This window comes from Lepus europaeus, chromosome 23 (assembly GCF_033115175.1).
Source record: "Lepus europaeus isolate LE1 chromosome 23, mLepTim1.pri, whole genome shotgun sequence".
In the NCBI taxonomy this organism is placed as follows: domain Eukaryota; kingdom Metazoa; phylum Chordata; class Mammalia; order Lagomorpha; family Leporidae; genus Lepus; species Lepus europaeus.
Genome location: NC_084849.1, coordinates 28,591,631 through 28,602,797, shown reverse-complemented (window position 1 = coordinate 28,602,797; position 11,167 = coordinate 28,591,631). Strand labels below are relative to the sequence as shown.

The 11,167-nt window shown below is 64.4% G+C and overlaps 2 protein-coding genes across 10 annotated transcripts in view; one reads left to right on the top strand and one right to left on the bottom strand.

The window, feature by feature from the left end:
• Window positions 1-2,872: 2,872 nt before the first annotated feature.
• Window positions 2,873-6,548, top strand: LOC133752313 (catechol O-methyltransferase-like). Its single transcript, XM_062182817.1, has 4 exons — window positions 2,873-3,130; window positions 3,863-4,056; window positions 4,377-4,508; window positions 5,794-6,548. Exons 1-4 carry the CDS (start codon window positions 2,995-2,997, stop codon window positions 5,986-5,988), a joined length of 657 nt encoding a protein of 218 aa, XP_062038801.1. The 5' UTR covers window positions 2,873-2,994; the 3' UTR covers window positions 5,989-6,548.
• Window positions 6,549-6,973: 425 nt separating this feature from the next.
• The window catches only part of ARVCF (ARVCF delta catenin family member), a 40,889-nt gene continuing 36,695 nt past the window's right edge, over window positions 6,974-11,167 (bottom strand). For 5 of the 9 annotated variants that reach the window (XM_062182808.1, XM_062182811.1, XM_062182810.1 and 2 more), the window contains 9 exons: window positions 10,342-10,469; window positions 10,071-10,221; window positions 9,704-9,902; window positions 9,513-9,624; window positions 9,313-9,403; window positions 8,953-9,006; window positions 8,598-8,683; window positions 8,049-8,168; window positions 6,974-7,687 (listed from right to left, as the gene is read on the bottom strand). In XM_062182808.1, coding sequence (XP_062038792.1) covers window positions 8,061-8,168; window positions 8,598-8,683; window positions 8,953-9,006; window positions 9,313-9,403; window positions 9,513-9,624; window positions 9,704-9,902; window positions 10,071-10,221; window positions 10,342-10,469 — 929 coding nt within the window. In that variant the 3' untranslated portion in view covers window positions 6,974-7,687; window positions 8,049-8,060. The remainder of the gene's footprint in view (window positions 7,688-8,048; window positions 8,169-8,597; window positions 8,684-8,952; window positions 9,007-9,312; window positions 9,404-9,512; window positions 9,625-9,703; window positions 9,903-10,070; window positions 10,222-10,341; window positions 10,470-11,167) is intronic. The other 4 variants (XM_062182813.1, XM_062182816.1, XM_062182812.1 and 1 more) reach the window with 2 other exon arrangements.

Sequence of the window (11,167 nt, the reverse complement as noted above, 5' to 3'; positions counted from 1 at the left end):
TTTTCTCATTTTTTTTTTTTTTTTGTTAAAGATCTTTATAAAGTTTATTCAAAAGGCCAAGTTACAGTCAGAGAGGAAAGCAGAGATGTTCTATCTGCTGGTTCAGTCCCCAAATGACCTCAACAGCCTGGGCTGGGCCAGGTCCAGGCCAGGAGCCTAGCGCTCCACGTGGGTCTCCCACGTGCATGGGGGGCAGGGGCCCAGGTCCTTGGGCTGTCACCTGCTGCAACTCCCATGTGTGATCGGGGAGCCGGGAGTGGAGATGAAGCTGGGACTCGAACTCGGGCACCTCTGATGCCGGCTGCAGGCGTCTTACCTGCCGTGCTGGATGCCAGTGTTTTCTGGATGTCTCCGAGTCCAACTTTGAAGATTCTGCTGGCGCTTTGGGGCTGAGTTGTCGGAGCTCTCTTCCTGCCCGGGGATCTTCATCCCTGGGCAGCTGTGCGCTATGCAAACAGGTTCTCCCATTTTCTGGCTGCTTCTTTCCCGCTCTGGATGCACACAGGTTCTGCAGGTTTTGTTTGCTGCGTGTTTGTGTCACATCTCAGACTCCACTGCCATTGGCAGGTGTCGGGGTGGGGGCATCAGGTTAGCCCGGTGCTCAGACAAGCCCACGTCCCTTAATGTATGCTTGGTTTGAGTCCTGGCTACTCAGCTTCTGATCCAGCTTCGTGCTAAAGCAGCGGAAGATGGCGCCAGGGGCATGGGTCCCTGCTGCCCACGATGGAGACCCCGGCTTCAGCCTGGCCCAGCCCTGGCTGTTTCAACCATATGGAGAGTGAACCAACGGCTGGAGATCTCTCTGTCTCTCTCTGAGCTTATAAAGAACCCCCCGGGAAGCTGCTCACTCCTCTGCCTTCCACCAGGCTCAGGGGCCCCTCCTACTGCAGCTCACGACAGCCACAGCCGGGGCCAGGGAGGCAGGACCCGGTGTGCTGACTGGGGGACACCGCAGGCCATGTGCGGCCACCTCTCCAAGGCCTCTCGCTGTCCCCTGAGATGTCTGTCCTCGCCCCACTGGACTCTGGTCCTCCACCTGGACTTTGGTCATTTCCATTTCCAGTTTCTGGTCACAATGAACCAAATGCAGACTTGAGCTGCACACAAAGTTGATCCTCTTTGCTGCAGACATCTCCAGCCCTGCCTGAAGCCAGGAAGGCAGGAGCTGGGCTCAGGAGCCCGCCAGGGTGGCCTCCATGCTGGCCAGCAGGGGGCAGCCTTGGGCACTGTTTGGGCTTCTGTGGTCTAATGTAATGTAGAGGTCCGGGGGGAGGCTCCCCCTGCCCCAGGCTGCCTGGAGCCGGCGCTTGGGCTGTATCCAGGGATCACAACCATCCTCAGGGGCTGACTGCTCTGGTCCCCCGGGCTCGGTGGGTGGGGCTGTGTCCTCTGCCCTGTTTGCTGTTGCCAAGAACACAAACCCACGGGCCGGGCACTTTAGGATGAAAGGTTTATTTTTGGCTCACGGTTCTGGTCCGAAGTCCGAGGTGCTGGCCTTTTGGCTGGCAGAGGCCCAGGGTGTCCGGGGCAGGGAAGCCCCTCCCTCTGCTTATACAACTCCAGGATGCAACTGTGGGGAGCCCCCCCTCCACGATGTGCTCACTGTATCCCAATAACCCCCAAGAGTGCTCCTCTGAACACCACAGCTGGGCTAAATGTCCACCCTCTGGGTCCCTCACCCTCGGGGGTTAAACTCCAGCCTGGGTCCCAGAGGGTTCAACCCAGGCTCTCCCCAGAGCCAGGGGCAGACACTAATCCAGGAGAGAGACGCACCATCGGACACGCATAGACTGATTGAAAGTTTTCCTGCTTTTCACACAAAAGAACGATTGATCTGTGAAGGAAGCGCAGGGCCACTGAGAGCCTGGGCTCGCCGGGAAATTCTGAGGGTGTCCCTCAGAACTACGTGGGACTTGAAAACGTTGGAGGAGAATGGGCTTTTAAAGGCGCTGATCTTGGTGCCAAAGACTTTTCTGGAACCCTCGCGCAGGAAGTTCATGGGCAATGCGTGTTCTGAGAAAAGTGCCTCTCGCCAAAAGCAACTTCTCTCTCCGGCCCGTCTGTCCACGAACCGGGAACTGTCCCAAGTGCCCAGTCTGGCGCGAGGGAGACGGGGCCGCGCTGGCCGAAGTGAGGGCTGCCACAGCGAGTGCATTCGGGTTCCCTAGTGTTCGGGGACCAGAGCTGCTCTCCCGCCTCGGAAGCCGGCGAGCTCCCCTGGCCAAGGGAGGGAGGGGCGGGTCTTCCAGCAGGTGCCATTCTCACGGTACCCAACCAGCAGGCTGCAGGTGACACATCCCTGACTCCTGACCTGGGGGAGGACCCAGGGAGTTGTGCCAGGGGGAGACCTGCGGCGGCCTGCAGCTGAGAACAAGGTGGGGTAGGGGGACGGGAGCAGAGCAGTAAAGCCCCTCCCCTCCAGGCCCCGCCTCTGCCCCCGTCGCCTCGCCCCTGCCCTGCATTGCCAAGATAGGAGGCAAGATGGGCATTAGAGCCCTTAGCCTCGCTGGGCCGGGCCCGAACCCCACCATAAAAACCCGCCCCTGTCGGGGCGCAATGCCAAGAATGGGAGAAGAGACCCAGCCCTGCCCACCGCGAAGCGGGGGCCCGCAGCTGAGGACAGGGTGGGCGAGGCAGGGACCGGCGCAGAGCACTAAAGCCTCTCTAGACCACGCCCTTCGCCCGGCCCCTTCTAGCCACGCCCTCTGGGCCACGCCCTTCCTCCGGAGTTGCCTCACGGGGAGGCAGGCAGTACAGGCGGAGAGTACAGAAGCCGCTCCGCCACGCCCACCGCCACGCCCCTCTTCCCGCCACGCCCTCCTCTCGTCCTGCCCCTCGGCCACGCCCCCGCTGCAGGCCCCGCCCCCGCTGTGGGCGGCCGCCGCGCTGGGCCTGGCGCCGCTGGGGCGGCTGCTGTTCCTGTACCGCCGGCTCTGGGCTTTGCTGCGGATCGGCTACAACGAGCTCCTCCTGCAGCCGCTCCGGAACCTGCTCATGGGCGACAGCAAGGAGCAGCGCATCCTGCGCCACGTGCGGCAGCACGCGCAGCGCGGGGACCCGCAGAGCGTGCTGGACGCCATCGACACCTACAGCTCGCAGGAGCGAACCATGTGCCTGGGCAAGAAGAAAGGTGGGTGCGCGGCCGGCGGGCGCTGGGCGTGGACCGCACAGGCCTTGAGGGAGGCCGTGGGAGAAGCCCTTCCGGTCGCCTTGTTCCTGGGGTTAGCGCCTTGCTCAGGCTGGGCTGGGGGGGGGATCGACGGGAGCCCTGGGGGCTGAGCCACTGCCCAGCGTCTGCCTGGGTGCTGCAGGAGCCTGGACACTTGGGGCCGGAGCCTCCACCAGGCCACTCTCCAATCGGGGTAAGGGGCGTGTTGGACAAATCGTGTTTTACCCAGAAAGAGAGCTGGTGGGGAGAGCCCCTGGGTCGCAGTGGACGCTGGTCTGTGGTGTCTCCTTGCGACCCTGCCACTGGCAGAGCCAACAGCAAGGCTGGGCACAGGCGTGGTGCGGAGTGTGGCTCCTGGTGACCTCTGGACATCTGAGTCACGGGACCCGCCAGTCGGGTACTCCCTCAGTTCTTGGACTCCAGCCAGGGCACAGGCATGGTTGCCAAACTCCCTGAAGTGGGCTTGGGGACAAAGTTTCACAGCCCCTGCCAGACCCCTGGGAACCTGATGATCCAGGAGGCGTGAACCAGGCAAGGTGGGAGAGACAGGGGCAGGAGTGAGAGCAGTGGGGCCAGGTGCCAGGACTGGGAGCTTGGGGTGTAGCAGACCCCACAGAGAGGAGGCCAGGGGGGGATCCGGGGCCAGGTGCCCCCCCTCCCAGGACACCCCCTCCCCACCCCTGCCCCTTGCAGGAGAGATCATGGACTCCGTGATCCGGGAGTACCGCCCCTCTCTGGTGCTGGAGCTGGGAGCCTACTGCGGCTACTCGGCGGTGCGCATCGCCCGTCTGCTGCCCCCTGGCGGGCGGCTGCTCACCATGGAGATCAACCCGGAGTTTTCTGCCATCACCCAGGAGACGCTGGACATTGCTGGCCTGCAGGACAAGGTAAGCTCAGCTGACCCGGGAGACAGCGGCTGGCGGGAGGGAGCACCCAGAGGACACCCAGGCTCGATTCAAGGCCACGTTCACTGGACTCCCATCATGGTCGCGCCCCTCAGTGTATCCCAGGCCTGGGGTCCTGGAAGGAGCTCCTAGCAGCTGGGCAAGGGTGCTGTCACTGCCCCATTGTCCTAAGAGCTGGAACGTCGGGAGGGGTGGAGAGAGGGGACTGTCCTCCTAGAACCCCTAAGGAGAGCAGGCGTGGGTGCACAGGTGGGGGTCGCCTGGGGGTCCCCACAGGCGGCACCAACAGTGCACTGTGCCAGGTCACTGTGCTGCTTGGGGCGTCCCAGGACCTCATCCCCCAGCTGAAGCACAAGTATGACGTGGACACACTGGACATGGTCTTCCTGGACCACTGGAAGGACCGCTACCTGCCGGACACATTCCTGCTGGAGGTGAGCCCCTCCCCCTCCCCGCTACATTGGAGGTGGAAAAGCCAAGACCCCTACACGTGCTCATATGTGATGCGGGCATCCCTGGCAGTGGCTTAACCTGCTGGGCTGCGGCACTGGCCCCATTTTTTTTCCTTTTAAATATTTATTCATTTATTTATTTAAAAGGCAGAGTTAGAGAGAGGCAAAGGCAGAAGCAGAGAGAAAATCTTCCATCCACTGGTTCATTCCTCAAAGGGCTGCAATGGTCAGAACTAGGGCGAAACAAAACCAGGAGTCAGGAGCTTCTTCCAAGTCTCCCACGTGGGTGCAGGGGCTCAAGGACTTGGCCATCCACCACTGCTTTACCGGTTGCATTAGCAGGGAGCTGGATCAGAAGTGGAGTGGCCGGGAGTTGAACCAGTGCCCATATGGGATGCCGATACTGCACGCGGCGGCCTTACCCACTACACCTCCACGCCAGCCCCTTCAGTAGCATTTCTATTTTATGGTTTTGTCAGCACTTCCGTGTTCCCAGGTCAAACTTCAGGCCTGAGCTGCCTTGCTCTGGTCTGTGCTTATGCCCCGCCCCCTGTGCTACTTCTGGGAGGGAAGCAGGTGCCTGTCCCAGCTCAGACACACAAGCATCCTAGAAGGTCTCAACCCTGTCCAGAGACGCGGGGCCCATCGCTGTGGCTGTGTCCAGTGCTTAGGCTTTGCTTCTGCAGAGAGCCCAGGCCAAAGAACCCGTGCACGCTGCTAGGGCCCCTGCAAGGGTGGAAATGGGGATCCCCAAGTGGAAGAGCTCAGGGCTGCCCAGAGCAGCGCCCCAGGAGGCAGCCTTGTTGGTGGGGAGGTCGGCCCCACCCCAACCCAGGCACGTGCCCTTGGTACCTCCCACTTGTGGGCACCTATGTGCATAGCAACCAGCTGTCTCTGGGACCCACTGGCCGGCGGGTCCACTCTCTTGCATTCACCCAGCTAGCATGTAGTGAGCACCAGCTGTGTGCCTCGTGCTGTTCTAGACCTGGGGATGGATCCAGGAGACAGTGGGGCAGAAGGTGCCTGTCCTCAGGGCTTGGACCTCCTGGAGGTGGGAGGAGACCCTGGCTGGGTCCCTTCCTGCAGGAGATGCGGTACCAACCCAAGGGTCTCAGCGACAGCCAGGCCCCCAGGCAGACCCAGGCCAGAGCATGGGGCTGAGGCTTGGTGATGAGCCCCTGTCCTTGTTTGTGGCCGGCTGGCTGGGTACCCCTGGTCACCATCCCCTCCCCTCCCCACCCTGTCGCCATCTCTCTGTCGCCTGCAGGAGTGTGGCCTTCTGCAGAAGGGGTCGGTGCTGCTGGCTGACAACGTCATCGTCCCAGGGGCTCCTGACTTCCTGGCCCATGTGCGCGGGAGCAGCAGCTTCGAGTGCACGCACTACAGTGCCTTCCTGGAGAACATACAGATGACGGATGGCATGGAGAAGGCCATCTACCTGGGCCCAGGCCGCCCGAACTGACCTGGCCGTGCCCCCTGCCCTGGGCCCCTCCCCAAGCTGGTCCCTGCCAACCCTGATTCTGCTATTTTGGGGTTTGTCCTCAAATGCCACGTGTACTCGGGGCCTGACAGGCCTGGGTCCAGGCCTCACTGGATTCCTTGGTCGGTGGCTTCAGGCTGAGCAAACTTGGCCCACTGTAAAGGGCTACTGGCTCACCACACAAAACACCTGCGAAAGCCTAACAAAGGCTGACTCGGAGCAGGCGGGGCCCTGGACTGCGCCCCTGCCCCAGCCAAGGAGACTCCAGTCAGGGCTCTGTAGCCTGGCACGCAGGCACGGCCAGGAAGCAGATGCACCTGCGCGCTGTGGGGCCTTGCACTCAAGGTGTCCACCAGGTGGCAGCACCGCCTCAGCCGCCACACCAGCAGCGGAATCTCCCCGCACACTTTCGCCTGCTGAGCTTCACCTCCATTTTAATGCACCTGCACCTCCTTCCTAAAGCTGGGTGGCTGTCCTCACCTTAACACGCCATGTCTGAATGATGTAGAGCGGAAATTAGAGGTCCAAGTCTTTCAGTACAAGATGGCCATTGGGTTCCATTCTTCTCAAATTCTGGGTCCTCACCCCTTAGTTGTTGGGCTGCCTTTGATGGGAGGTGACCCTTGCAGGCTGGGCCCTTGGCTGGCTTGTCCTGGGTGGCACAGCTGGCCCAGGGAGCGCCCCGCCCTGCTAGGCACTTCTGTTCTGGTGGCCTGGCCAGGGGCACCTGTTGGCCCTACAGGGATGTCTGTGTGCCCAGGGACCGGAGGGGAGCAGTCAACAGGCTTCATGCCCATCCGGAGACAGACGAGGGTGGCTGGCAGCCTGGGTGCATGAGTGTGGGGTACAGCAGATGAACCCCACTCCCCACCCATACAAACTGAGGCCTTGGTGTTGGGCCCCAGAGCAGGGGAGGCCGCCAGCGGCTGCCCAGAGAGACCTGAGCCACACAAGCCAGAAGTTGCTTTGGTTTTTTTTTTTTTTTTAATTTTTAACTTTTCTTACAAAAATTTAGATGTGTACCAATAGTCTCATTTTGGTTTACTGTAAATGCTTTTGTCGTAAGTGTTTTTCTCCTGTTTTTAAGCACAGACAGCAGGCACTGAACAGCAGCAGGCCCCGGTGCTGCCCAGGGTCAGCCCCCAGGGGGTCGCTCCTTGAGGTCCTGGGCAGGTGGACCCTGGGTGGCCACGGCCGGGCTACCACGCGTGCGCACGGGCTGGCCAGTGCACAAACAGCCAGAGCCCCGTGCCGCTGCCCTCACACCCGTGGTCAGCCTGCCGTGCGGCATAGGGCAGCCCCTCTAGCTTCTTTCCCTGAGCCCCCCTCCTTGCCTGGCTGCCTGCCCGCCCTGCGCGCACGCACACACACGCACACACACGCGCACGCACACGCGGGCAACTCTGCTGGCCTGGGCCCTCCTCGGCGCGCAGCCGCGTCCAGCCTTCTCTCTGGCGCCCTCTCTCGGCTCGCTGGGACACAGCACCAGGTCGGCCTAAAGCAATCAGGTCCGAGAAGAGCGCGTAGGGTGGCAGGGACCCGGTGCTGCGGGAGTTGAGGGTGGGGGGTGTCGCTGCCAACCCCGGCCGCCAGGGGGCTCCGAGCTCCACGGCAGGGGCCTGCTCCGGACGGCCCTGCTGCGGTGATCCGGTGGCTAGGAACCCACGGCCGGACCCGGGCCCTGCGGAGCGAGAGTGGGAAGCGGGCGCTGGAGCCCTGCGCACAGGCGGCGGGCGCACAAGGGGGCCATCGCCCCGGTCACGGGTAGCGCGGGCTGGCCCCAGGGGTCCTGGGTCAGGGCCGATCGATCACAGCCAGCTGATGGTGCTGGCAGGTTTGGGGGGCCCCTCCCTCCCTGCTCCGTCCCATCCCCCAAGGTCTCTCCCTCCGGGCACTGGCTTGGCCTCCCCACTCCCCCACAGGTATCAGGGCGCTGCACACCTGCCGTGGGCACACAGGGAGAGCAGAGCATGCAGCCAGCAGAGGTTACCAGAAGCCCGGCCCCGAGGGAGGGCACAGCCGGGAATGCGGAGAGAACGTACCAGGCATGCAGGCTAGACCCAGGAATCAACTGGCTGAGGCTTAGCGTCCCCCACGGCGTCCGCCAGCCTGACCGCGGGCCTGGGGGGCCCGGGGGGCGGGGCCTTCCTGCCGGGGTCGGGCTGCGCAGCGCACGGTGGGTGAGGGGCAGGTGGGCGGCAGAAGCAGAACAGAGCCGGTTAGTGGGGGCTGCGGGGTGGGCTGGCCAAGGCAGCACGGGGCGGGGAGGGAGGGATGCCAAGGGCAGGAGACGAGCTGGCTGGCGGGCCTGCGGGAATTGGCAGGGGGCGGGTGGTGGGCCCTCGCCCCGCGCTTGCGCACATGCAGGCAAGGATACAGACGGGCAGGCGGCCTCTGGCCCTGCCCTCCCCCCCACGACCAGCAGCGATGGGCTCCCATGGTGTCTGCACGCCAATTCCGACCTGAGGGGGCTGCCTGCCCGCCCAAGCTGTGGCCCGAGGGTCGTGGTGGGGCGGGACCCAGACTAGCGCTACCCGGGTGCTTTGTGGGCAACCCCTACGGGGGGGGGGGGGCGGCCCACAGCCACTCACTTTCAACGGTTCCTTCTCAGAGGCCTCCCCTGTGGAGTCACTGCCCCGCGCCCTGCACTCCCGGCGGTCCACAGTGGAGTAGCCGTCTGGGGTGGGGACAGGAGGAGGGGCACTCCTAGCACAGCTCCCTCTCAGCTCAGAAGGCGGTGTCTGCCCACCCTGGAGGCCTGTGCTGGTGTCAGCGCTCCCAGCAGCCCCTAAACCCAGCAGGTGCAGCCCCTTGGCTACAGGTCTGGGCCCTGGCTGGGAACCGAGCCTTCCCTGGCCCTCTGCCCCAAATCTCTCTCATCCAGCCAGCACCTCCTGGGAGGCCTTCCAGCCCCCCCCCACACACACACACCGCACCTGCGCTCACCTGGGCCGAGAGTGTCCATGGGGATCACGTCACGGCTGCCCTGCTTCTCGCTGTCTGCAAGGCATAAGCAGGCGGCTGGCCGCAGGTGGGGCCGGGCTGGCCCGCACAGCCTGGGCATCCTCTGTTGCCAACCACCTCTGCGCCCCAGCCTGGCCTCTGGCCACCAGCACCCACCCCCACCCCGACCTGCGGCCATTTGCACCTGTGCAGGCACCACGTGACAAGAAGCACCCAGGAAGCAGAGAGCCGGCAAAGGGCCCCCCATCCCCCATCCTGTCCGGAGGAAGCCTGGGTCTCTCCTGCAGCCCCTCGCCACCTTGTCAGTGTCAGTGCAGGTCAGGGACGGGTTCCCACACGCACCCAGGCTCTTGTCCACCAGCGGCAGCGTGCTGTCATCGAAGCCGCCGGGGCTCTGGGATCCCTTAGGCACCTTGCTGGCCGTGGCCGCCGACTGCGGAGGCACGGGACACAGGCATGGGGTGAGCTGGCCGCACTGCCCACTTGGGGTGGGGGGCCGAACTGGCAGAGTCGAGAGAGGGGCTGGCCAGGGCACCCCGCACCTGGAAGCGCGCCTTGGTCCAGCCGTCCCTCTGCAGGGCGCCGCGTAGCTCCTTGTAGCTCCACACGGTCTGCAGCACGTGTGACGCCGCCTTCGCTTCGCGCACGGACTGGCTGTGGCGCGGGGGGCGGGGTCAGCGGCCGCCCCGCCTCCCCTGGCTCGGGCCCCGCCCCGCAGCCCCGCCCCACCCACCTGGAGGCGCAGAGGGCCACGAGGGCGGGCACGCCGCGGGCCTGCAGGAGCGAGCGCGCGTTGTCCAGGCTGTCCGACACGATCTCGTGGATGGTGTTGAGCACGGCCACCACCGTGTCCTCCTCCAGCCGGGCCCCCGGGCGCGTGGGCGCCTGCGCGTTGCGCACGTTCCGCACCAGCTCCACCATGGCGTAGCTCCCTGAGAGGGGCAGGGGCAGGTGTTGGGCCGCGCCTCTGCCCCCCGCCCCTGCACGTGAGGGGCACGGAGCCCCAGGACACCACAGCCACACCGCTGTGGGGCCCCCAGGCGACAGGGCCGGGCCCAGGGCTCCGCGTCCGACCCCGAGGAGGCCTGCGGGTTCCTCACCTATGAGGTCCTTGTTGCGCCGGTCCAGCGAGAGGTTGCGCAGCGCGATGGCCACAGCGCGCACCACCTTGTCCGTCTCAGACTGCAGCAGCTCCACCAGCACTGGCAGCCCGCGCTCCTTGCGCACCGTGGCGCGGATGTACGTGGCCCACTGCGGCAGTCAGGGGGTGGGGACCGATTAGTGCGCAGGCGCGCTCTCCCCACCTCCGGACCCTGGCCGCTCCCGGCCTCCCCACGGCCCAGGGCCCCCGAGTCCTGCCCACCCTCTCACCATCCAGTTGCCGGCGCTGAGGTTCTGCAGGGCCCCCGCGGCAGCCTCCAGGGTGTTGAAGTTCCGGCTCTCCGTGAGCAGGGAGAGGTAGAGACGCACCACCTCTGGCTGGTACAGCAGCTCAAAGCCTGGGCACAGCACGGGGCACCCACCGCCCACTGTCACCCAGTCTCCTCCCTCACCCGGGGCCGGGGAGGGGCGTGAAACGGAGAATGTTTATTATCAGGGGAATCACCCCCAAGGAGGAAGCGCTCCCACTGCACAGAGGGGCAAACTGAGGCTCAGGGGACAATGGGTTCTGGTGAGGTCATGCCTTCCTGGACCCAGGAGGCGGGGCTCAGCAACTAAGGCCGCGCCTCCTAACAACAGGACCCGCCTTCCCTGGCAACAGAAGGAAAGCTTTCCTTCCTATGGAACTGAAAACTGCAACCAGGGCCACGCCCCTAGCAACAGGACCCGCCCCTGCCGGGAATGTAACTGAAGCTGAGCAGTCCGGGCACACCCCTAGCAACAGGGCCCGCCTCTGCCAGTGTATAATTGGCGCGGAGCAACCAGGGCCCACCTCCCCGGGTATGTAATTGAAGCTGAACACAGGGCCACGCTCGCAGCAACAGGGCCCACCCATTCCCCGTGGCAATGTTGCGGTGCAACCAGGGCTGCCCCAGGTTCCCCCACAAGTGAGGCCCCAGGCTGGCATGCAAGGTGGTGCCCTGCACAGTGCTCCAGAGCTGAGGGGCCAGGGCGACCTTCCAAGCCTGCCTGTCCGCACTTGGGTATTTGCCTGGCTCAGAAAGCAACCTCCCTCTGACTGTAATGCATCCCCACA